The sequence below is a fragment of the Pelodiscus sinensis genome, chromosome 31, assembly GCF_049634645.1.
Source record: "Pelodiscus sinensis isolate JC-2024 chromosome 31, ASM4963464v1, whole genome shotgun sequence".
Classification (NCBI taxonomy): Eukaryota; Metazoa; Chordata; order Testudines; family Trionychidae; genus Pelodiscus; species Pelodiscus sinensis.
Window position 1 is genome coordinate 8,989,332 of NC_134741.1, and position 22,617 is coordinate 9,011,948.

The following is a 22,617-nucleotide window of genomic DNA, read 5'->3' on the forward strand; positions in this document are numbered from 1 at the left end:
CACGTAAGCTAATAAACTACAAGGTTATTCAGTATCTCCGCCCATTGCCAATTAAACATGTTATCAATAATAGAAGTAGTTATTCCTAACATGCTAAATGAGCCAATATAAACAAAGGCCCGTTGGATGGCAACTCTGTCGGCTGGAAATATAATACGTCTACTGCGGGGGTGATATTTGGGATCTAAGCTTATTTTTAAGGAATAAAGAAGACAGTGAAAATAATTCCTGTGCAGCTTTAGGCATCAGTCTGGGCCTTATCAGAGTGAGGCCTTCTTGTAATGTGGTAGCCAGGGCGACCAGGGTCAAGTTAACTGCTTATGCAGTAAATTCTCAGGCCTTGAATTTAGGATTTGAATGGCAGTTCTCAGCAAGATACCATGGACTGCCTCAGTTTGCCCCTACAAAGGGAATGAGAAGCCAAGAGGGAGGGGGTGAGGAGGGAAGAGTAAATCTCATTTACAGCTTGTCTCTCCTGGGATGGGGGTGAGGCTGCAGGGATATTGGCTCCATTGCTGGGATGTTGGCTCCGTTGCTGGGAGGTGCCCAAGTTAGAAAGGAAATGACAATTTCAGACTCTTTCATACTAAATACCTGACTCTGTGTGTCTGTCTGGTCTCTGATACAAGTGAAATGCAGAGTTCAGCGTGGGGACATTGTTATAAATAGGAGAGCCTGGAATCTCACCTCTCTTATCCCTTCCCCACCAGACACTCTGCCCTCTGCACTGGAGAGAGCAAGAGGAAAATCCCTGGGAGCTTTCATACAAGGTGAGTTTGCAGGTGCAAAGTCTTTAAATGATGAGAAATTCCTGTGAAAACATCTTCATGGGATTGTCATTGAAGTTACCAACCAAACCCAGCAACCACGGTGCACACAGCCCTAAATCTCAGCCATTGATCAGTGAGGAGACCCAGAGGCACTGCATGGAGACCTGTGGACACTTGGAGAAACACTGGTCTATGGGTTTGTGATGCTAAAAGGGTACATTTAAAGCACACAAAGGACAGCACCTTTCAGCTCAGATTTCACTGCTCAGTCAGTTTCAATATGGGGTTGGCTTCAAACAATAAATAGGCCGAAAGGCTGAGAGCTGACTGGCTTCCATGGTATCAGTTTGTTCAATGCAAGAAACTGGTGGATCCCCAAGGGCTGTTAAGTCTAGTGCAGGCCTGCACAAAATACAGCCCATGGGTCGGATCCACCCCACCAAACCATCGGAACCAACCCACGAATACCACTCCCCATCTGAAAGCCACTCAGAAAGTGACTGTGAGCCCGGAGGGGAGCGGGGAAGGCTTTAGGCGCTGCTGCCACCCCCAGGACAATCTCATTGGCCGGTTTCTGACCAGAAACAAAGCACTGTGCCAGCTCCCCTCTGGATCATAATTATACACACCCACATGGCCCTGCAGCCTGAGAGAGGGTTGGGCAGGCTCCCTGCCTGCCTGAGGTGCTTGGCCTGTGGCCAGGAGTCACTCAGATAAGTCTCCTGTCCAGAGTTTGCCTCTGATAGCCCAACCTCTCCCTTCCCTTCCTCATCTCTGCTCCCCACTCCTGCTCCCCGCTTTGCATACCCAAACTCTGTCCTCCTCCTGCAGCTATATTTGCAAGACCTCTCAGTGATCAGAAACCCACAGCCCCTTATTTGTCCACTAAATCACTTCTCTAAATTAAAAGTACTTTAAATATCTAATGAGTAGTTGGCTAATCCAGTGTCCTAGATCACAGCCTGCCTCCTTCACCCAAACTGCCTCCTACACGCCCCCATCTGTCCTGCATCTCAAACCCTTACCCCAAGGGTCCTCCTCCGAACACGCATCCCAGATCCTGCATTAATGTCATGAAAGAGTGCAGCTCTCAGCCACATTCCATTTGGCCCCCCATCAAAATGAATTGCTCACCCCGTTGAGTGGATTGGCTCCTACTGAGCCATGTAAGTGAAAGCTGAAGCCAGACTATTTCAGACAAGAAAAGAGGCACAAATGTTTGATAGGGAAGAGAATTTGCTGTTGAAACAAATGAGCAAAGACCTGGTGGATTCTCCATCTCTTGAGGTCTTCAGATCCCTGGGGGACTTTCTAGAAAATACACTGTGGGGAAACAGCTTTGTGCCTGGGTAACTGGACTGAGTGTAATGGCTTGTGACACTGAGGAGGTCAGACTGCATGATAAGGATATCTTCTGATCCCATGAATCCATGAATTTTAAGATCTCATCCTGTTAACACTCAGCATGTGCTTAATAATAAGCATCTGAATGGTGGTGTTAACTTCACTGACTCTCTTTTGGAAAGGATTTATAACGTCTCTGTCAGATGAGAGAGCAAAGTTTGTGCTGCAAATCCATGAATGAAGACTAAGGGTTTTAAATACAGCAGCCTGCATTTAATCTATGTCCATGTCCAGGCAGATGAATACGTGGCTTATCAGAAACACTGGGTGCTGATAACTAGATCCCATTGTTGCAGACACAGTAATATTGTAACTCAAGCCAGATACGGAGAGAAATGAATGTGGATTTGGGATCTAACTTGTGTGCGCTGTTTATGGAATATCTAGACTAAAGCTTTTGCCCACAATGGCAGAGTCTAGCACATGTCACCAGGAACAGAGTCTGGGGAGAATTGGGGTGTGGAAAGGATTAAAGCCCCTTCTGAATGGTCTCCAATTCCCCTTCTCCCCCTGCCAGGCTGCAGAACACCCATGTCTGACTCCAGCTCAGCCTCCAGCCTGCAGAGCCAGGGACAGGAAATGGCCGTGGCGGAGCCGGTGAGCTTCCAGGAGGTGGCTGTGTATTTCTCTGAGGAGGAATGGGCTCTGCTGGACCCGGGCCAGAGAGCCCTCTACAGGGATGTGATGCAGGAGAATTATGAGGCTGTGACCTGGCTGGGTAAGGATTCCTGTCCCCTTGGTTAACAGAAGCTGGGTGGGTTCTGGAGCAGCTGGGTTGGGTTTGGTTCAGGTTAATTCATTGCCTCTGCCCCCAATGTCAGGAGTATCTACCCCAATAATCCTAACAGTGAAAGACTGTCCCTTCCGTGTCCCCTCCCAGGGAAAGCAGGTTCAGGGAGATGAGAATGATGCTGCTCTTCCCACAGTTAAGGTCTCAGTGCGCTTCCTTCCTGTCTTGCCCATTTTATGCCTTGACTGGAGGTGTGAGTAGAAAGGCTCAGGCAGGAACAGCAAGTACCAGAGTTCTGGGTCTGGCTGCTCTTAGTGCCTGCAGGTTCCCCTTGTTGGCAGTGTGCTGAGCCAATGGAAGCAGGGTGCAGGTCCCAGAGTCCTTCCCTGCCTGTAGCTAATCTCTGACATGCTGGTTCTTGCCAGTGGGAGGGGCTGGATGCTGGGGCTGAGGAAGGTTGGATGAGGCAGTTCATGCTCTGCAAGTGTTTTGTGGGAAGTGGCTCGATAGTAGATAAAAGTGAGCAGGGCTCTGCTTGCATTTCAGGCACAGGCTGGGTTTCCTTACAAAAGTTCAGTTTCATTGTCTCTGGGGCTCACTTGCCTCTTCCTGTGTGAATGTCTGGCTTCCTGTGTGAATGTCTGGCTTCATGCTCAGGTGACCTGCGTTCAGCTCTCTGCCTGTCTCAGACTGCCTGTGTGACCTTAGAATCATAGAACCTTAGAGGTGGAAGAGATCTCAGAAGGTCATCAAGTCCAGCCCCCTGCCCTGGGCAGGACCAGTCCTAGCTAAAAATCAACCTAGCCAGGGCTTTGTCAGGCCAGTCTTAAAAACCTTTAGGGATGGAGACTCCACTACTTCCCTAGGTAACCCATTCCAGTGCTTCACCACCCTCCTGGTGAAATAGTTTTTCCTCATATTCAACCTGGACCTCTCCCACCTCAATTTGAGACCATTGCTCCTTGTTCTGCCATCCGTCACTACTGAGAACATCCTTTCTCCAGCCTCTTTCAAACCTCCCTTCAGGAAGTGGAAGGCTGCTGTTAAATCCCCCCTCACTCTTTGCTTCTGCAGACTAAACAGAGCCAACTCCCTCAGCCTCTCCTCATAAGTCATATGCTCCAGCTCCCTAATCATTTTGGTTACCCTCTGCTGGATCATCTCCAATGCGTCCACATCCTTTTTGCAGTGGGGGGCCTAGAACTAGACAATACTCCAGATGTGGCCTCACCAGTGCCAAATAAAGGGGAATAATCACATCTCTGGATCTGCTGACAATGCTCCTCTTAATGTAACCTAATACACCATTAGCTTTCTTGGCTACAAGGATACATTGTTGACTCTCATCCAGCTTTTCATCCACTGTAATCCCCGGGTCCTTTTCTGAAGAATTACTACTTAGCCGGTTGGTCCCCAGCCTGTAACAATGCTTCAGATTCTTCCGTCCCAAGTGCAGGACTCTGCACTTGTCTTTGTTGAACGTCATTAGATTTCTTGTGGCCCATACCTCCAATTTGTCTGTCACTCTGGACCCTATCTCTGCCCTCGAGCATGTCTACCTCTCCCCCTAGCTTAGTATCATCTGCAAACTTACTGAAGGTGCAATTCATCCCCTCATCCAGGTCATTAATAAAGATGTTGAACAAAACCCGTCCTAGAACCAAACGTTGGTGCACTCTGCTAGTAACTGACCGCCATCCTGACATTGAGCCGTTGATCACTACCCCCTGGGCCCGACCTTCTAGCCAGTTTTCTATCCATCTTGCTGTCCATTTATCCAATTCACATTCCCTTAACATGGTGGCAAGAATATTGTGGGAGACCATATCAAAAGCCTTGCTAAAGTCAAGGTATATCACATCCACTGACTTTTCCATGTCTACAGAGCCAGTTACCTCCTCATAGAAGCTTATCAGGTTGGTCAGGCACGACTTGCTCTTTGTGAATCCATGCTGACTATTCCTGATCACTTTCCCCTCTTTCAAGTGCCTAAAAATGGATTCCTTAAGGATCCCTTCCATGATTTTTCCAGGGACGGAGGTAATACTCACCTATACTTCTCTGGATAGTCCTTCTTCCCTCTTTTGAAGATGGGCACTACATTTGCCTTTTTCCAATAATCCGGGATCTCTCCCAACCTCCACCACTTTTCAGAGATAATGGCCAAAGCCTCCTCAATGACATTTGCCAACTCCCTCAGTACCCTCGGATACATTAAGTCCAGACCCATGGATTTGTGTATGTCTAGTTTTTCTAAATAGTTCCTAACCTGTTCTTTACCCACCAAGGGCTGTCCATCTTCATCCCATCTTGCGTCACTTAGTGCATTAGTCTGGGAGCTGACCTTGTCCGTGAATACAGAAGCAAAGAAAGCATTGAGTACTTCAGCTTTCCTCTCATCGTCTGTCACTAGATTACCTCCTTCATCCAGTAGGGGCCCCACACCTTGTCCGATCACCACCTTCTTGCTAACATGCCTGTAGAAACCTTTCTTGTTATCCTTCACATCCTTTGCCAGTCACAATTCCAATTGTGTTTTTGCCTTCCTGATAAGCCCCTGGCATTCTCGAGCTATACATTTATACCCCTACCTGGTCATTTGTCCAAGTTTCCAGTTTTTGTAAGCTCCCTTTTTGTGCTTAAGTTCACCAAGGATTTCCCCTGTAAGCCAATCCGGTCTCCTACCATGTTTGCTTCTCTTGCTACCCATCGGGATGGTTTCTTTCTGTGCCTTCAATAAGGCTTCTTTAAAATATTGCCAGCTCTCCTGGACTTCTTTCCCCTTCATGTTAGCATCCCAGGGGATTTCTGCCCATCAGGTCTCTGAGGGAGTCAGTCTGATTTTCTGAAGTCCAAGGTGTGTATTTTACTACTCTTTTCTTCCTTTGGTCAGGATACTGAAATCTACCATCTCATGATCACTGCTTCCCAGGTTGTCTCCCACCTCTACTTCCCCTATTACTTCCTCCCTGTTTGTGAGCAGAAGGTCAAGTTGTGCACGGCCCCTGGTTGGATTCTTCAGCACTTGTACCAAGAAGTTATCCCCAACTTTCTCCAAAAACTTCCTGGATACTGCTATATTGGTCTCCCAGCAGATGTCAGGATGATTAAAGTCCCCCATGAGAACCAGGGTCTGCGATCTGGGAGCTTCTCTCAGTTGTCCAAAGAAAGCCTCATCTACCTCATCCACCTGATTCGGTGGCCTGTAGTAGACCCCAACCACAACATCACTGCTGTTGTTTGCACCTTTAAACTTAACCCATAGTCTCTCAACAGGCTTTTTTCCCCTCTATATACTGGAGTTCTGAGCAATCATAGTGCTCTTACATATAATGCAATTCCTCCTCCTTTTCTCCCCTGCCTGTTCTTCCTGAACAGTTTATATCCTTCCATGGCAGTGCTCCAGTCAAGCGAGTCATCCCACCAAGTCTGTTATCCCAATTAAATCATTTCTTGGACTGGGCCAGGACCTCCAGTTCTTCCTATTTGTTGCCCAGGCTTCTCATATTGGTGTACAAACACCTCAGATAACCAGTTGATTGCCTTACCTTCTCCATTCGAATCAGGGGTCCTCTGTTGCTCTTTCCTCTTTGCATTCCTTCCCAGTATCCGACTTTCCCACTCCCCTCAGGGTTTTGGTCACCATCCCCCAATGAGCCTAGTTTAAAGCCCTTCTCACTAGGTTTGCAAGCCTGCCCGCGTAGATGCTTCTTCCTCTTTGTTAGGTGGATCCCATCTCTTCCTAACAATGCTTGTGCTCGGAACAGAGTCCCATGGTCGAAGAAACCAAAGCCTTCTCTCCGACACCACTTGCGCAACCATACATTTACTTTCTCAATTCGAAGATCCCTGCCCAGTCCTTTCCCTTCAACAGGGAGGATGGATGAGAACACCACTTGCGCTCCGAATTCTCTGATCCTTCTTCTCAGTGCTACATAATCCGCAGTAACCCGCTCAAGGTCATTCTTAGCCATATCATTAGTTCCCACGTGGAGAAGCAGGAAGGGATATGATCTGAAGGCTTGATCAGTTTTGTAAGACTCTTAGTCACATCCTGAATTCAAGCTCCCAGTAAGCAGCACACCTCAGTCCCTCTTAGAAGAGACTCCCCAACCACCACCACCTGTCATCATCTTATGGGGGTGGTGGTTGTGGAACCCCCATCCCTAGGACTATGCATCCCATGCCTTGTAGTAGATGGTGTTCCCTTCCTGTTTCTTCCTTGTGAGGTCCCTTCCAAAGCATTCACCACCAAAGAGCCTGAAAGTGATTACAGGCAGTCCCCGGGTTACGTACAAGATAGGGACTGTAGGTTTGTTCTTAAGTTGAATTTGTATGCAAGTCGGAACTGGTACATATTGTAGGGGAAACTGTAGCCAAACATTTCTCCAGAGCTCAGTTTTATTCTCCCATACCTCACTTCCCTCAGTCCTTTATTCTCAAGCTGAGGTGTCTGCTGAGAAAAGCCGCTCCGCGTCTCCCTGGTCTGCTGGGGGGAAGCAGCTAGTGTGGGGTTGCCTTACACAGTTTGTAAGTAGGGATCTGATGTAAGTCGGATCCATGTAACCCGGGGACTGCCTGTACTTACCTTTATAGCATTGGGGGATTCCTGTGCTGGCCTTTTTCCCCTCCTAGACATTACCTGCTGCCAGTTCTCTTTCTAGTCCTGTACTGCCCTCTTGACTCTTCCACCTGCCGTGCTTCCAGGATTAAATGCTGCCTTCTATCGAGGAAGTCTTTATCCTCTCTGATCTAGCGTAGGGTCGACACTTGGGCCTCCAGTCTTCAAGTCCCATGGGGTAAGTCTACACTTGCTCCCTATCTTAAGATAGGGATGCAAATGTAGGCGACCAAAATTGCTAATGAAGCTGGGATTTAAATAGTCCATGCTTCATTAACATGATTATGCCCACGTGCTAGTTCGAATCACAGCTGGTTGAAACCAGGAGCTGGGATGTGGTAGTTCAAACCAAAGCCCTTGGTTCGAACTAACATTACTCCCTGTGTGCGATCACCTCTCTCTTTAATAGCTATTATGGTGTGTCCTTGTTTCTCAGGGCTGGGAAGGGTACCTACACTACAGAGGGGTGATGCTTAGCTCCATATGAGCATCCCGATAGCACAATGGAGTCCTGATTTACACCAGAATTCCCAGGTGCTGCTGTGATTGATAATTTTGCTTCCTGCAGTGCCATATGAATTGCTGCTAGTGCCACAGTGTTATGGAGGGCAGCTCTTTCTAGAGCTCTGATGCCAGTGACACTGGCAGAGCGTGCAGCTTGCCCATGCAGCACAGCCCAGGGTTGCCACTAAGAAAAACCCAGACTTCATTCGGAGGCTCAAAGCGCTCAGCCAAGTTTGTGAAAAGGAGCAGGGTGCTAGTGTCCCAGCTCCTCAGGCACAGGTTCAGTGAGACTTGTCCCAACCCAATAACAGTACCAGCACAGTCAGAATGCTGCCTTTCAGCCAGTATCAACATGCCCCTCCTGTGACTTCTCATATAGTGTGTGACAAAGTCCCTTGGTAGCTCCCTGGGGTTCTGTGCTTCTTGGCAGATACTTGGGCACCTCAGAGACTCACAGGGCCCCCTTTGTTGCCCTGGGATTTCCCTAGAGGCAAGGGTCCCTACTTACCAAGTTATTCTCATCACAGGCTAGTCATTGGGGTTCACCATTTCCTTGCTTTGCTCTGCTCCCTTTGTGCTGTGTCCTGTCGTCGCCACCCCCCCCCCATTGCCTGAGATGAATCCTTTTATGGGAACCTGGAGGCCTTAATTGGCAGCAGGTGCTTAATTAACTCCAGCTGCAAGCTGCCTCCCAATTAGGCCTCTATTTAATATCCTGGCTGCTGGGCTGTGCTCAGGTGAGGCTAATTTAGACACCAGAAGGTATTAACTCACCTACCAGTATGGCTGCCTTCTGTAGACTTTTGTAAACCTTCCATGAGGCCTCGGTAGCTCCCTGCTTTTGGGGTGCTGTATTTTCTCCTGCGCTCCTCTGCTCTTCTTCCTTTTGGAGAGGGGATGTCTGTGGGTGGGGCGGGGCTGCTGTTTTTGTGGCAGGCAGACCCTGGCTACCCTTACATTTTGGGCCAGGCCCCTTTTTCCTCCTGCCTTTTGCAAGCAGCTTTCCCCCTGTTGCCTCAGCTAGTTGCTGAAGGTGCACAGGAGTTGGGGAGAGTCTCTGTTGCCCTGCCTTCGGGTGGGGGGGAGGCCCCCCTCCCATCTCCCATCTTCTTGGGAGTCTATTTTTGTTCCTTTTGGGGGTCTTTCACCTCTGCAAGCCTGAATTCCACCATTCCTGTAGTTTCCGCTTTCCCTGAGGCCAAGGAGGCATCTCTTCACTACTTGCCTTCCTTCTCCGCTGCTTGTCCCATCTACCCTCTTGTGTGCCTATACCCTACCCCCATTCTTCTCTTAGGCGCTAAAGCTTCCCCCGCCTTTTAATTACCACACACACAGCTTCACTTGTCCCCATGTTCTTTAAATAATAATTTACCCCTCATCTCCCCAGTGCAGCCGGAGGAGCCGCTCTTTCCATTCTGTGCTGGGAGCTGTACACCTTACTCTTCTTCCCTTCTCTTTTCTGAATCATCGCCCTCCCACCCCACTTGCAGCCTAGTGGGGGGGGGGGAGCAGTGAACCTCCTTTCTTCCCCTTCCTGCTCCCTCCTCTGGCATATTCGGTCCTCTCCTAATTGGTTGTTTGTCCTTCCCTCCTGACCCATGACCATGATGGAGGGGTTGTCTTGTGACACCCCTGCCAAACCTTTCCCACCCCTCCCTAAAAACAACAGACCCTCTGAGGTTGCCGGGCCCTCTGTCACTATGGTGGAAGGGGCAGACATGGACGAGGACTCCAGGGCCTCGACTGCCCCTGCCACGGCACCTCTAGTACTCATTGAAGAAACTCCCCTGAAGGGTAGGAAGGGCCAGCGGACCAAGAAGGGCAAGAGCCCCGCCTGGAAGGTAAAACCTGAGGTGAGGGCTCATTCCCTGGCCATTGCCCCCATGCAGGCCGCAGCCCCCCTTCCTTCCCGCTCCCCCTGTTCCTTCCACCAGCTCTGGGGGCGATGGTATCCCAGCCCCCAGGGAGTATACTCAGGTAGCTGCCATCCCCCCACCTGCCACCCCCAAAGTTGCCTCCCAGAATTCCATCTCCGGCGGCTGCGGCCCCTTTCCCACCCTGACAAAGAGGCACGGGGTCCGTTGTCTCCGTGTGGCGGCCTCGCCCCACGTGGAGACCTACGTACTGGCGTTGGCAAGCGTGGTGGGGCCTGTGGCCGTGGTGATAGCCTCTAAGATGTTCAGAAAGGTGGTATTCTTTCTGGCATCCAAGGCCGCCACCGCAGTGGGGGGAGTCCATGTTCCCCTCGAGCCTTTGGAGGACCTGAGCATATGAGTGGTTTTGTCCTCTGTTCTTCCCTTCCTCCCCAATGCTGGCCCACTACCTTTCCTCTCCACCCTGGGTCCTGTCAGGTCTGTCAGTCCTGAGTCCCCTTCCTCTAGGCTGCAAAGACCCTACCCTCTGCCACGTCCTTTCCTTTTGCCGGCAGGTTTCTATCCAACTACTGTCAGCGGGACGTGGCGGAGAAGCCCTAGAAGGGTCACTTCTGGTGCCCCATCAATGGGCCTGATACCAGGTGTACTATACCATGGGGGACGCCCGGTGTTTTCTCTGTTGGGCAGCGGGGCACATCTGAAGGGGCTGGCCCTGTTTGGAGAGACACCCGGGACCCCCAACGCCTGGGAGGGCACTGGCCCCACCATTGCCGCTGGCCCTGACGGTCTGGACCTTGGGGTTGCCCCTCCTCCAGTTGTGACCGTGGTCAATCCTGCTCGGGCTCTGCAGGGCCCAGACAAGTGTGCAAGTGCTGCTGCCACTGCCAAAAGTGGCAAGGTCGGGCCCACGGAGGAGAGAGCGACGGGACTTGGGGGCAGGACCTTGGGACAGGAACCCACAAGGGGAGAGGCAATTCTTGACTTAGTTCTGAGTGGAGTGCAGGATCAGGTCCAGGAGAGAACCATTACAGGACCGCTTGGGAATAGTGATCATAATATAATAACATTTAACATTCCTGTGGTGGGAAGAACACCTCAGCAGTCCAGCACCCTGGCATTTAATTTCAAAAAGGGGAATTACACAAAAATGAGGAGGTTAGTTCAGCCAAAATTAAAAGGCACAATGACTAGTGCCAAATCCCTGCAAGCTGCATGGAAACTTTTTAAAGACACCATAATAGAGGCCCAACTTAAATGTATACCCCAAATTAAAAAACATAGTAAGAGACCTAAAAAAGAGTCACTGTGGCTTAACCACCATGTAAAAGAAGCAGTGAGGGACAAAAAGGCATCTTTTAAGAAGTGGAAGTCCAGTCCTAGTGAGATAAATAGAAAGGAACATAAACACTGTCAAATCAAGTGTAAAAATGTAATAAGAAAAGCAAAAAAAGATTTTGAGGAACAGCTAGCCAAAAACTCAAAAAGAAATAACAGTGTTTTTTAAGTACATTAGAAGCAGGAAGCCTGCTAAAAAACCTGTGGGTTCCCCAGACAATCGAGATATAAAAGGAGCAATCAAGGACGGTAAAGCTATTGCGGAGAAACTAAATGATTTCTTTGCTTCAGTCTTCACGGCTGAGGATGTTAGAGAGATTCCCAAATCTGCACTCTCCTTTCTGGGTGACGAATCTGAGGAACTGTCCTGGATTGAAGTGTCATTAGAGGAAGTTTTGGAATGAATAGAAAAACTTAATGTTAACAAATCACCGGGACCGGATGGCATTCATCCAAGGGTTTGAAAAGAACTCAAATGGGAAATTGCTGAACTATTATCTGTGGTTTGTAACATATCTTTTCAATCGGCTTCCGTACCTAATGACTGGAAGGTAGATAATGTGACACCAATATTTTAAAAGGGCTCTAGAGGCAATCCTGGCAATTACAGACCGGTAAGTCTAACTTCAGTACCAGGCAAATTAGTCGAAATAATAGTAAAGAATACAATTATCAGGCACGTAGAAGAATATAATTTGTTGGACAGAAGTCAGCATGGTTCCTGTAAAGGGAAATCATGTTTTACTAATCTATCAGAGCTCTTTGAAGAGGTTAACAAACATGCAGACAAGGGGGATCCAGTAGATATAGTATACTTGGATTTTCATAAAGCCTTTGACAAGGTCCCTCACCAAAGGCTCTTTTGTAAATTACATTGTCATGGGATAAGAGGGAAGGTCCTTTCTTGGACTGAGAACTGGTTAAAGACAGGAAACAAAGGGTAGGAATAAATGGTAAATTTTAAGAATGGAGAGGGGTAACTAGTCGTGTCCCATAAGGGTCAGTCCTGGGACCAATGCTGTTCAACTTATTCATAAATGATCTGGAGAAAGGGGTAAGCAGTGAGGTGGTAAAGTTTGCAGATGATACAAAACCGTTTAAGATCGTCAAGACAGAAGCAGACTGTGAGAAATTCCAAAAAGATCTCACCAAACTGAGTGATTGGGCAACAAAATGACAAATGAAGTTTAATGTGGATAAGTGTAAAATGCACGTTGGGAAAAATAACCCCAAGTATACATACAGTATGATGGGGGGCTTATTTGCTTATGACAGATCAGGAAAGAGATCTTGGAGTTATCGTGGACAGTTCTCTGAAAACTTCCACATAGTGTGCAGTGGCGGTCAAAAAGGCCACTAGGATGTTAGGAATTATTAAGAAAGAGATAGAAAATAAGACACAGAATATCTTACTGCCTCTGTATAAAACTATGGTACGTCCACATCTTGAATACTGTGTACAGATGTGGTGGTCTCACCTCAAAAAAGATATTTTGGCCTTGTAAAGGGTTCAGAAGAGGTCAGCTAAAATGATTAGGGGTTTGTTCATTCTTGCATCTCCTGAAGGAGATGGATTGTGGTTCCCTCTTCTTCTACGCCCTGGAGAAAGAGGAGTGCTAAAAAGCACATTGTCTGCCTTCTGGCATAGGATGGCACCCTCCCCCTCACTGATCCGGTGGAGATGCGCGAGAGGGCTCATGCCTTCTATCCCTCTCTGTTTTCCCCGGATCCAGCCAATACCCACAGTGTTCTCTGGAACGAACTCCCGACGGTCAGCATGGGCAATCGGGACCAGCTAGAGCTGTGCCTCTCTCTGGCCCAGTTCTTGGAAGCCCTCCATCTCATGCCTACCTGTAAATCCCTGGGCATGGATGGACTGACCGTGGAGTTCTACCACATGTTCTGGGACATCTTCGGCCTCGACCTTGCTAGCTTTTGGGCTCAGTCCTTGGAGAATGGAGTCTTCCCTGTATTGTGCAGGCGAGCCATGCTTGCCTTGCCTAAGAGGGGGGACCTCCTCGATCTGAGGAATTGGTGTCCCATCTTGCTCCTCAGCATAGACTATAAAATCTTTGCCAAAGCCATTTCCCTAACACTAAAGTCTGTGCTGGTGGATGTGGTCCTTCCGGACGAGACCTACACCATCCAGGGATGTACCATCTGTTACAGCCTCTTCCTGGTCTGGGATCTTCTAGAGCTAGGGATTTGGGATGGTTTGTCGTTCATCCTCCTGTCCTTGGAGCAGGAGAAGGTGTTCGACCGGATGAACCATGGGCCCCATTTTGTGGGGTTTCTCCAGGTGCTGTACGCCCTAACCACACTGGTCAGCTTCGAGGAGTATGTCACGGCTGTCTGCTGTCAGGCCAGCTGTACGGTCTGGCCCTGGAGCCCTTCCTCCGTCTCCTTCGCAAGAGGTCGATGGGGTTGGTGCTTCATGAGCCAGAGATGAGTCTGATCCTGTCGGTGTATACCGTCAACATGCTCCTCTTGGTCCAGGATCCGGGCGACCTGGCAAGGGTGGAGGCTTGCCAAGCCATCTCCTTGATGGCCTCCTCTGCCCGGGTCAACTCGATCAAGAGCTCTGGCCTAGTGGTAGGGGCTGGGTGGTAGGCGGGCTCCCTCCCAACCATACTTCAGGCCATCAAGTGGAGCGCGGGTCCGCTGCTCTAGCTAGGTGTTTTTCTCTCTGCCATGCATCCCTCTCTGCCGGAGAACAGGCAAGGTTTAGAGTTCAGCGTGGTTGAATGGTAGCAGAGATGGACAGGACTCCTCTGGTTCCTCTCTGTCCGTGGGAGAGCACTGGTGCTTAACCAATTGGGCAGTCCATGCTCTGGCACTGTCTCCACACCCTGGTCCCATCCCCAGGTTTCCTGGCTCATATCCAGCAGCTAATGCTGCATTTTTTCTGGCCAGGACTGCACTGGATCTCTGCAGGGGTTCTCTATCTCCCCCTGGAGGAGGGAAGGCAGGGCCTGATGTGTTTGCGTACGTGGGTTCATGTCCTCCACCTCCGGACCCTGCAGAGACTCCTATTTGATTCAGGTAGTCCTGCGTGGAACACACTTGTACATGCTTTCCTTTGCCGCTTCTGAGACCTCCAATATGACAGCCAGCTCCTTTATTTGAGAAGTCTTCTGTGAGACCTCTCCAGGCTGCCGGCCTTCTACCAGGACCTCCTTTGAACTTGGAAGCTGCTTGTGGCGACCAGGTTCTTAGGAGCCACCATGGGGGCAGACCTCCTCGTGGAGCCCTTGCTACACAATTCCCATCTACATGTGCAGGCTGCGGAGTTCCCCTCAGTGCACCAGAGGTTGGTTCTGGCAGAAGTCACCAGTGTCAGAGACCTCCTGGACTACGACCGGGGAGACTGGGACCGACAGCGCATGGAGCTCTCTACCTTATGTACTCTCCTGCGCATACTTCAGGGAGTGAAGGACACTTTGCTGCCCACTGCTCGGGTGTACCTAAGCAGGGTCCTGCGAAAGGGTGCACCCTGCCCACCTCTCACCCCCGGCCCTCCTGATCTCTCCATCAGCCCCCATCCACATGTACCTTCCAGACCACCTCTCCCTTGTCACCCAAGCTAGCTGCACATGTTGCAGCCGGTCCCCTTCTGAACCATGCCAAAGAATCACCTGTACACACTTGTGCTTCACGCTTCACTTCCCCACCCTCATGTCCCACCCAGACACCAAGTGGCGGGAGCTCCTACCACCAATAGAGGGTGGGGAGCCCCGGTGGGCCAACCTCTATTTGAGCTTGGTTCCATGGCCCCCTGGGGACATCAGCTGGAGAATCCTGCATGGCGTGGAGAGCACAGGCATGTACTTGGTGCGGTTCACCCCTGTTGCCAAGACTTGCCTCTTCTGTGGCATGAGTGAGACCCTGGCACGCATCTACCTCTTGTGCGCTAGGTTACAGCCCCTCTTTTGTTTCCTCTAGAACCTCCTGTTGAGGTTTGGGCAACACTTTTCACCCCACTGGTTAATTTATACACACCCTATTCATGGCCCCACAAAGTGGTGGGACCTCCTGTGCAACCTCCTCATGGCTATCGCCAATTTGGCAATCTACAAAACCAGGGAGAGGAGGTTGGCTGGTGGAGGGGTCTGTCACTGTGGGGCCTATTTCCATTCCTGTATCTCATGATGTATCCGGGCAGTGTCCACTGGCTGACTTGAGACCTTCGGAGGGCAGAGGGTGCTGTCTGGGGTTCTCTGCTAGGTATCCCCATATGGTTCCCTCTATTTTAGCCCTTTGACCCTCACACCCATCCCTGTTTTCTCATTATTTGTCCTGTGTAATCAGTTGGTTTTCTGGGCTCTATAAACCCTCCCTGTAGGCTAGGCAGAGGTCTTTTAGATGTGGGCATACTAATGCCAGTCCACCTCCCGGACACCAAATAGTATCAGAGTCATGTAGTTTGCAGGCTGTATTCTGCCACATTTGAAACAAGATGCATGTTGCATTCCGTGTGTTGCTACCCCCTTAGCCTTCTGCCTGTTTTTTTGAGCAAAACATCCATATCCATTATCCCCTCATGCTGCTCATGTGCGCAAGAGTCAGTGACTTTCTGAGCCATCTCTTAGGACTGTTTGTTTGCAGTTGCTGTGGAGATCTGTGTGTTGATTGGCCTCCTCCTGCTCAGGAATGTGCTTGCCTGGTTAGTTGGTACCCTTTGCCCCACCATTCTGCCAACGCCTGCCTATTCTAGTTCAAAAATAGGGACATTAACAAGATAATCATAGTCATCCCATTAGAACATTCACATTGACATGGCACATAGCACATTTCAACAAAAGTTTCTTGCAGTTGTGTAACAGCGGTAGCACAATGATCTCCATGGTCACATCACAGGTGGATCATCTGAACACTAAATGAAGGTCCGAGAACGGGTGGGGCTGAAGCTATGAGGAACACACTCAGAAGGTGTAAAGGTGATAGATTCTGTGCAGCCCTGGAGGGGCACCAGATCAAAGGCCAGGCTCGCCACAAGAGCCCGACTGGGAAACCACACAAAGGCTGCTGCTGGCAGAGTAGAATGGAGGTTGCAGAGGGGGAGCTGAGCAACAGCCGCAAGCACCAGAGAATCAGCACGGCCCAGCTCTGCCCTGGCTTGTCTGGTGAGAAGCCTAGCACCACCCTGGGCAGCCATGGGAATGGCAGCTGTTGTGGGCGCTGGCAGGGCCCAACCAGATGCAGGCAATTGGGGTCAGGAGTGTGGCGCATAGGCAGGACCTGAAGCAACCAGCCAAATTTTCACTTAAATGCTCAGGCAACTTCCTCTGCCACTTCCTACCCCAAGTAGAGCATCTGAGCCAAAGATCAGGGCAAGCCCAGCCCACCAGCCAGGAGTCTTGTGGACAGAGGCTTGGGGAGCTAGAGATTTGCTGGGTCCTTCCTCTATGTGGCCACGGCAGTCTGAGCCCTGCCTGGGGACATTGGTGTCAGACCTGCAAGCCCTCACTAGAACTCCCCTTCTGAGCAGTGTGTTCCTGTCTAGTCTTGGGATGCCAGGGGGATGAAACGGGCTGTGAGGGGGACTGAGTTGTACCCTGGAGAGTGCAGCAGAGTGCTCAGCTCCCCATGGGAATGAGCTGGGCCATTCCCAAGGCAGGAGGTGGGGGTGATTCACCTTTACTGCAGGTGAGTGTGTCCTGGGCTCTTGTACCAGCCAGAGCCCACTCTCTGCAAGGTGGGAAAGGAGCCGCTCTGGGTGGGGGACTTGGATCCCGGCTCTGGAAGCAGTAATGGCAAAGACCTTAATGAACAAGATCAGCACTTGGTTCATTGCTCTCCAAACAGGATTTCCAGTCTCTGAAACTGATGCGGTCTCCTGGGTGAAGCGAGAGGAGGAGTTGCAGGTCTCAGATCCTCAGAGCTGCAAGGAAGGAGAGAGCATCAGCCACACCCAGACAGGTGAGCAATCAGTTAAACTGACTCAAACCAATTTCTGTCTCTGAGATGTAACTTGTGTGTTTTTATGAAGTCTGTCTGTTCAGCTTGTCTTCAACTCCCATCAGTCTGTGGTGGGTGTGGAAAGGCTGGTTTCTCTCCTCTGTGGAAGGGTTGTGAAGGAGGAGGATGAACTCAGCTCATGATAATTCAACCATTATTTGAGAGTATCCCCCTTTTTTATTCCTCTTTTTTTTCCTTTGAGGTTATCATGGAGAATAACTCCTGTCTGGATTATTTCTCTATCCCAACAGGTGAGGGGATGCTGACTGAGAACTATAAGGGTCTTCAGCAGGAAGGACTGGAGCAAGTGGCTTTATGTGGGATGTTATTGGGAAGATCTGAAGGACATGTTTTCCAGATATGTGAGCAAGGAGAGAGCTGTGAGATTCAGCATAGCCCAGAAAGACAGCAGGGAAACCATCCAGAAGAGGGACAGGGTAAATCCAGTCATAGGAGTAGAGGGGAGAAAAGAAACACAGAAACTGTTCAACAGAAAATCCCCCATCAACAGTCACCCTGCTCTTACAGTGACTGTGAAACTCTTATTGAACATCAAAGTGCCCACACAGGAGAGAAGCCCTTCAAGTGCTCTGGCTCTGGGAAAAGCTTCAGTGAGCACTCACACTTTACGAACCATCGGAAAATACATACAAGAGAGAGACCCCATCACTGCTCTGACTGTGGGAAAAGCTTTCATAGAAACTCTTACCTTGTTATCCATAAGAGGACTCACACCGGAGAGAAACCTTTCAATTGCTCTGACTGCGGGAAAAGCTTCAATAGAAGCTCAAACCTTGTTACCCATAGGATGACCCACACAGGAGAGAAACCTTTCAATTGCTCTGACTGTGGGAAAAACTTCATTACCAGCTCAAATCTTGTTACTCATAGGAGGACCCACACAGGAGAGAAACCTTTCAATTGCTCTGACTGTGGGAAAAACTTCATTAGCAGCTCATACCTTGTTAGCCATAGGAGGACCCACACAGGAGAGAAACCTTACAATTGCTCTGACTGCGGGAAGAGCTACAATAGAAGCTCAGACCTTGTTACCCATAGGAGGACCCACACAGGAGAGAAACCTTTCAATTGCTCTGACTGTGGGAAAAGCTTCCATAGAAGCTCAAACCTTGTTACCCATAGGATGACCCACACAGGAAAGAAACCTTTCAATTGCTCTGACTGTGGGAAAAACTTCATTACCAGCTCAAATCTTGTTACCCATAAGAGGACCCACACAGGAGAGAAACCTTTCAATTGCTCTGACTGTGGGAAAAACTTCATTAGCAGCTCAAAGCTTGTTACCCATAGGAGGACCCACATAAAAGAGAAACCTTTGCTCTGACTGCAGGAAAAGCTACCATAAAAGTTCAGACTTTGTTACCCATAGTAGGACCCACACAGAAGAGAAACCTTTCAATTCCTCTGATGGCGGGAAAAGCTTCAGTCAGAAGTCAAACCTTTTTAGACATAGGAGGACCCACACAGGAGAGAAACTCTTGACCTGCTCTGACTGTAGGAAAAGCTGCAGTAGAAGCTCATACTTTGTTAAACACAGGATGATCCACACAGGAGAGAAACCTTTCAGTTGCTCTGATTGTGGGGAAAAGCTTCAGTAAAAGCTCAGACCTTGGTACCCTTAGGAGAACCCACACAGGAAAGAAACCCTTCACTGCTCTGACTGCAGGAAAAGGTTAAGTCAGTACTCCTGCATTACTAGCCATTCGATAATATGTACAAGAGTCACCTCATAACATCTCTGATTGCAGAAAAGGCTTCAAACACAGGTTAGACTTTGTTAAACATAAGATAACCCACAGAGGAGAGAAAACCATTCAGCTGCTCTGACTGCGGGGGAAGCTTCAGTCAGAGCTCAAATCTTATTAGCCTTCGGAGGACTCGGAGGGCATAAATCTATAACCCGAGTTCCCTTTAGCCTGTGTGGCCAGTTGGCTGTGACACAGCGTATTAAATGCCATGCAAGCTTTTAGGGCTTGGGGGGGGAGAGATACCTCTATCTACTGGTCTCAACCTTGACCCAGACATGCCGTGGCTGGAGGACAGTTGGCTATCCCATGGCCCCAGCCCCATATCTGCCATGTCAGGGAGAAGTGTGTCTTTCTCCTCCTCCTTCACAGTAGCACTTAAGCTGGGGGAGCGAGAGCTTGTGGGAGTCTTCTCTCCTCATTATCGGCAAGGAGTCCAGTGGCACCTTATAGACTAACAGAAGTGTTGGAGCATAAGCTTTTGTAGGCAGACCCAGTTCGTTCGATGCATGTGATGAAGTGGGTCTTTGCCCACGATAGCTTATGCTCAGTCTAACACTTCTGTTAGTCTATAAGGTGCCACAGGACTCCTCGCCGCTTTTGCAGATTCAGACTAACACGGCTGCCCCTCTGATACTTCTCTCCTCATTGTAGCCTTTCAGTGGCCTGCATGTCAATTCCCTCCATCTTTGAGATCACACCCCCACCGGAAGCCCTCAACTAGTATTCCTTGTTAAATTTTCCATCCAGGAGTAGAGCGAGTTTTTTCTTGTGCACACTAAGTGACGTTCTGTGCACTTGTTCGGGTGTGTGTCACTGTGGCACACGAGTTACTGAGAAGTTTTACACACGCATGTATTTTATACACACACACACACACACACACACACTTCAAATTGTTATGGAAGAAAAATACTGAAACAAAAGGTAATTACCAATGTGCATGACCCAGAACACATGCACTCTGAAAACTTTCCCGCTTGGCGCCCGGTTTCATTCCCACCCAGCCTTGATCCACTGTTCCTGCATCCATGAGTTCCCCATCTGCTGCACCTGTGTGCCGTTCATCCCAACCACTCCACTTTCCTCCCAGTCTAATCCAGTGAAAGTGTACTTTGAAAGAGCTAGTAACAGAATCGTCATCCAAATTTCGCCCTCAGTTTGTTTCTGTGGTGTAGTGGTTATTTTGTTTGCTTAACAGGTCAAGGGTCCCTGGTTTAAAGCCAGGCAGAAACAGGGTCTTCTCTTATTGCTGCTCCCCTTGGTGCCCAGGTAAGCATACCTCCTGCTACCTGGACTAAGCCCAACTTCCACATGACAGAGGGGGGTGACATCAGCTGAGAATGCCCCTTGGTGCCAACCTTGGGAAGTGAGATGAGCTAGGCCAGGAACATGTTGGAGGCTTGTGGCTTGGCCTCTCCTGCCCTGGGAGGTTGGTGTATGGTGCTGGCTCCTCCTGGTGCCTCCCTTGTGCTCAAGGAGGAAGTGAGGCAGGAATGGGGCAGAGGAGGGAGGCCAAGCTGAGGGGGGCAGGAGAAAAGCTCAACATCTCAGTAAGACTTAGTAGGGTGAGCAGAGCCCCTCCTCCCTCCCCCGATTTGTTCTGCCAAAACCAGTGGGGTGGGGCTGGCTGTGGGGAGGCAGGGTCCTGTGCCTGTCTCAGGGTATCTCAGAGAGGCTCCTTGCAGCCCAGGAGAAGAAGGGGGCTCTTAGTGGAAGGAAAAGAAGCAAAGCTGGTCCCAGTGGGCCTGGGCCTGAGCCAGGGCTCCAGTTTGGCCCAGCTGAGTCACAGGTGTCTTGTGTTGGTCCCATGGTGTAAGAGGCAGCACTCAGGACTCTGAATCTTGCAATCAGAGTTCAAATCTCAGTGGGACCAGCTGATGCTGGGCTGGTTTTATGTGCTGGTTATTACAAACTCTTCAAAATCCATCTTCTTTGGCTTCCTTTCCTGCAGGCTCCCTGGAGAGGAGTGTGTGCCCCCTGCTGTGAGCCTGAAAACACCTTCCCCCTTGGCAGGTCTGTCTCTTGTCTGGCAACCTGTGAGGGGCTGGGGTTCTGGAGATGCAGGGTCAGGCCTATGCATGGCTGCAGACAGCAACAGAGAGTCCCAAGAGCAGAAGGCTGAAAATTCTGCATCAAACCTGCCCCCTGCTATGGTCCTGAATGGTGACCTTGACAATGCAGCGCTATTTTGGGGTACGGAGGCATCTTTAATATCTATCCTGCGTGTTAACAGTGCCCCCTTATTTTGAAATACAATAGGCTCGCTATTTCAACATCCCTGAACCTCATTCCATGAGGAGGAAGGGACATTTTGGAATAGCAGGTTATAGGCAGTCCCCGAGTTACGCGGACCCGACTTATGTTGGATGCGCAGTTACGAACAGGGCGTTGCTCACCCCGGAGGATGGGAGCGGCGGGACGCCCAGATGCGCTGCGGTCCCACCGCCCGTGTCCTCCGGGGTGAGAAAAGCTGCTCCGCGTCTCCCTGGTCTGCTGGGGGGGGAGCCCCCCCCAGCAGACCAGGGAGACGCGGAACAAAGCCGAGGAGCACACGGGCAGCGAGACAGCCCAGACTTAGTAGGGCTCCCCCCCCAGCAGACCAGGGAGACGGGGAGCAAAGCCTCGGAGGACGACGGCCGTGGGAGAGCCGCAGCGCGTCTGGGCTGTCCCGCTGCCCGCGTCCTCCACGACTTTGCTCCGCGTCTCCCTGGTCTGCTGGGGGAGGTGGGCGCAGTTAGTGCACCCCCCCGGCTCTTTCCCCCCAGCAGACCAGGCTTTTCTCACTGACGATGCCTGGGGTAGAGCAGCTGGGGCGCTGCCGGGATGGTCCCGCAGCGCCGCTCCTCGGCGCTACTGGACCAACCCGGCAGCACCCCAGCTGCTCTGCCCCAGGCGTCCCCAAGTCAGCCGCTGCTGAAACTGAGCAGCGGCTGACTACAGGAAGCCCGAGGAAGAGTTGCTCTGCCTCGGCTTCCTGGAATCAGCCGCTGATCAGTTTCAGCAGCGGCTGACTTGGGGACACCTGGGGTAGAGCAGCTGGGGTGCTGCCGGGTTGGTCCCCGCAGCGCTGAGGTGCGGCGCTGCGGAGACCTACCCGGCAGCACCCCAGCTGCTCTGTCCCAGGCATCCAAATTCAGCCGCTGTTGAAACTGATCAGCGGCTGATTCCAGGAAGCCCAGGGCAGAGCAACTCTGCCTCCGGCTTCCTGTAGTCAGCTGCTGGTCAGTTTCAGCAGCGGCTGAATCTGGACGCCAGTTCCGATTTGCATAAAAATTCAACTTAAGAACAAACCTACAGTCCCTATCTTGTACGTAACCCGGGGACTGCCTGTATTTTGAAATTTGGTGCTGTGTAAACACGAAAGTGTTTTTCAAAATAAGATCAAAATGACAACTTCCATAACTCAAATTGTGTATCATATGTCAACCCTCTGTCTACGCTGTACCCTAAACTTGAAATAAGATCTACATCAGGGCTCTGTCTTCACTACAGAGACAACGCTTTAGTCTAGAGAACACATCTGCTCTTCCAAACAATTTTTCAGAAGAGCAGACATGCTTTTTTGGCATCTCTGTGAACCTCATTTTATGAGGAAGAAGGGATGTTCCAAAAAAAGGATTTTTTTCTCCCCAACACTTGGCCCAGTCTAGAC

At 50.2% G+C, this 22,617-nt stretch overlaps 2 protein-coding genes across 2 annotated transcripts in view; both read left to right on the forward strand.

The window, feature by feature from the left end:
• LOC142821521 (uncharacterized) overlaps nucleotides 1-22,617 on the forward strand; it is a 414,847-nt gene that overhangs the window by 53,290 nt on the left and 338,940 nt on the right.
• LOC142821538 (uncharacterized) lies at nucleotides 813-21,770 on the forward strand. Its single transcript, XM_075912772.1, has 3 exons — nucleotides 813-2,892; nucleotides 17,044-17,157; nucleotides 17,448-21,770. The coding sequence occupies exons 1-3, from the start codon at nucleotides 2,598-2,600 to the stop codon at nucleotides 18,539-18,541; spliced, it is 1,503 nt and encodes a 500-aa protein (XP_075768887.1). The 5' UTR covers nucleotides 813-2,597; the 3' UTR covers nucleotides 18,542-21,770.

Excerpts from the sequence above, each read along its gene's own strand:
- LOC142821538 (XM_075912772.1), top strand. The coding sequence starts at position 2,598 with ATGTCACCAGGAACAGAGTCTGGGGAGAATTGGGGTGTGGAAAGGATT. Across the intron at positions 2,893-17,043 it reads TGAGGCTGTGACCTGGCTGG|GATTTCCAGTCTCTGAAACT; the intron begins GTAAGGATTCCT and ends CTCTCCAAACAG. Across the intron at positions 17,158-17,447 it reads CATCAGCCACACCCAGACAG|GTGAGGGGATGCTGACTGAG; the intron begins GTGAGCAATCAG and ends CTATCCCAACAG.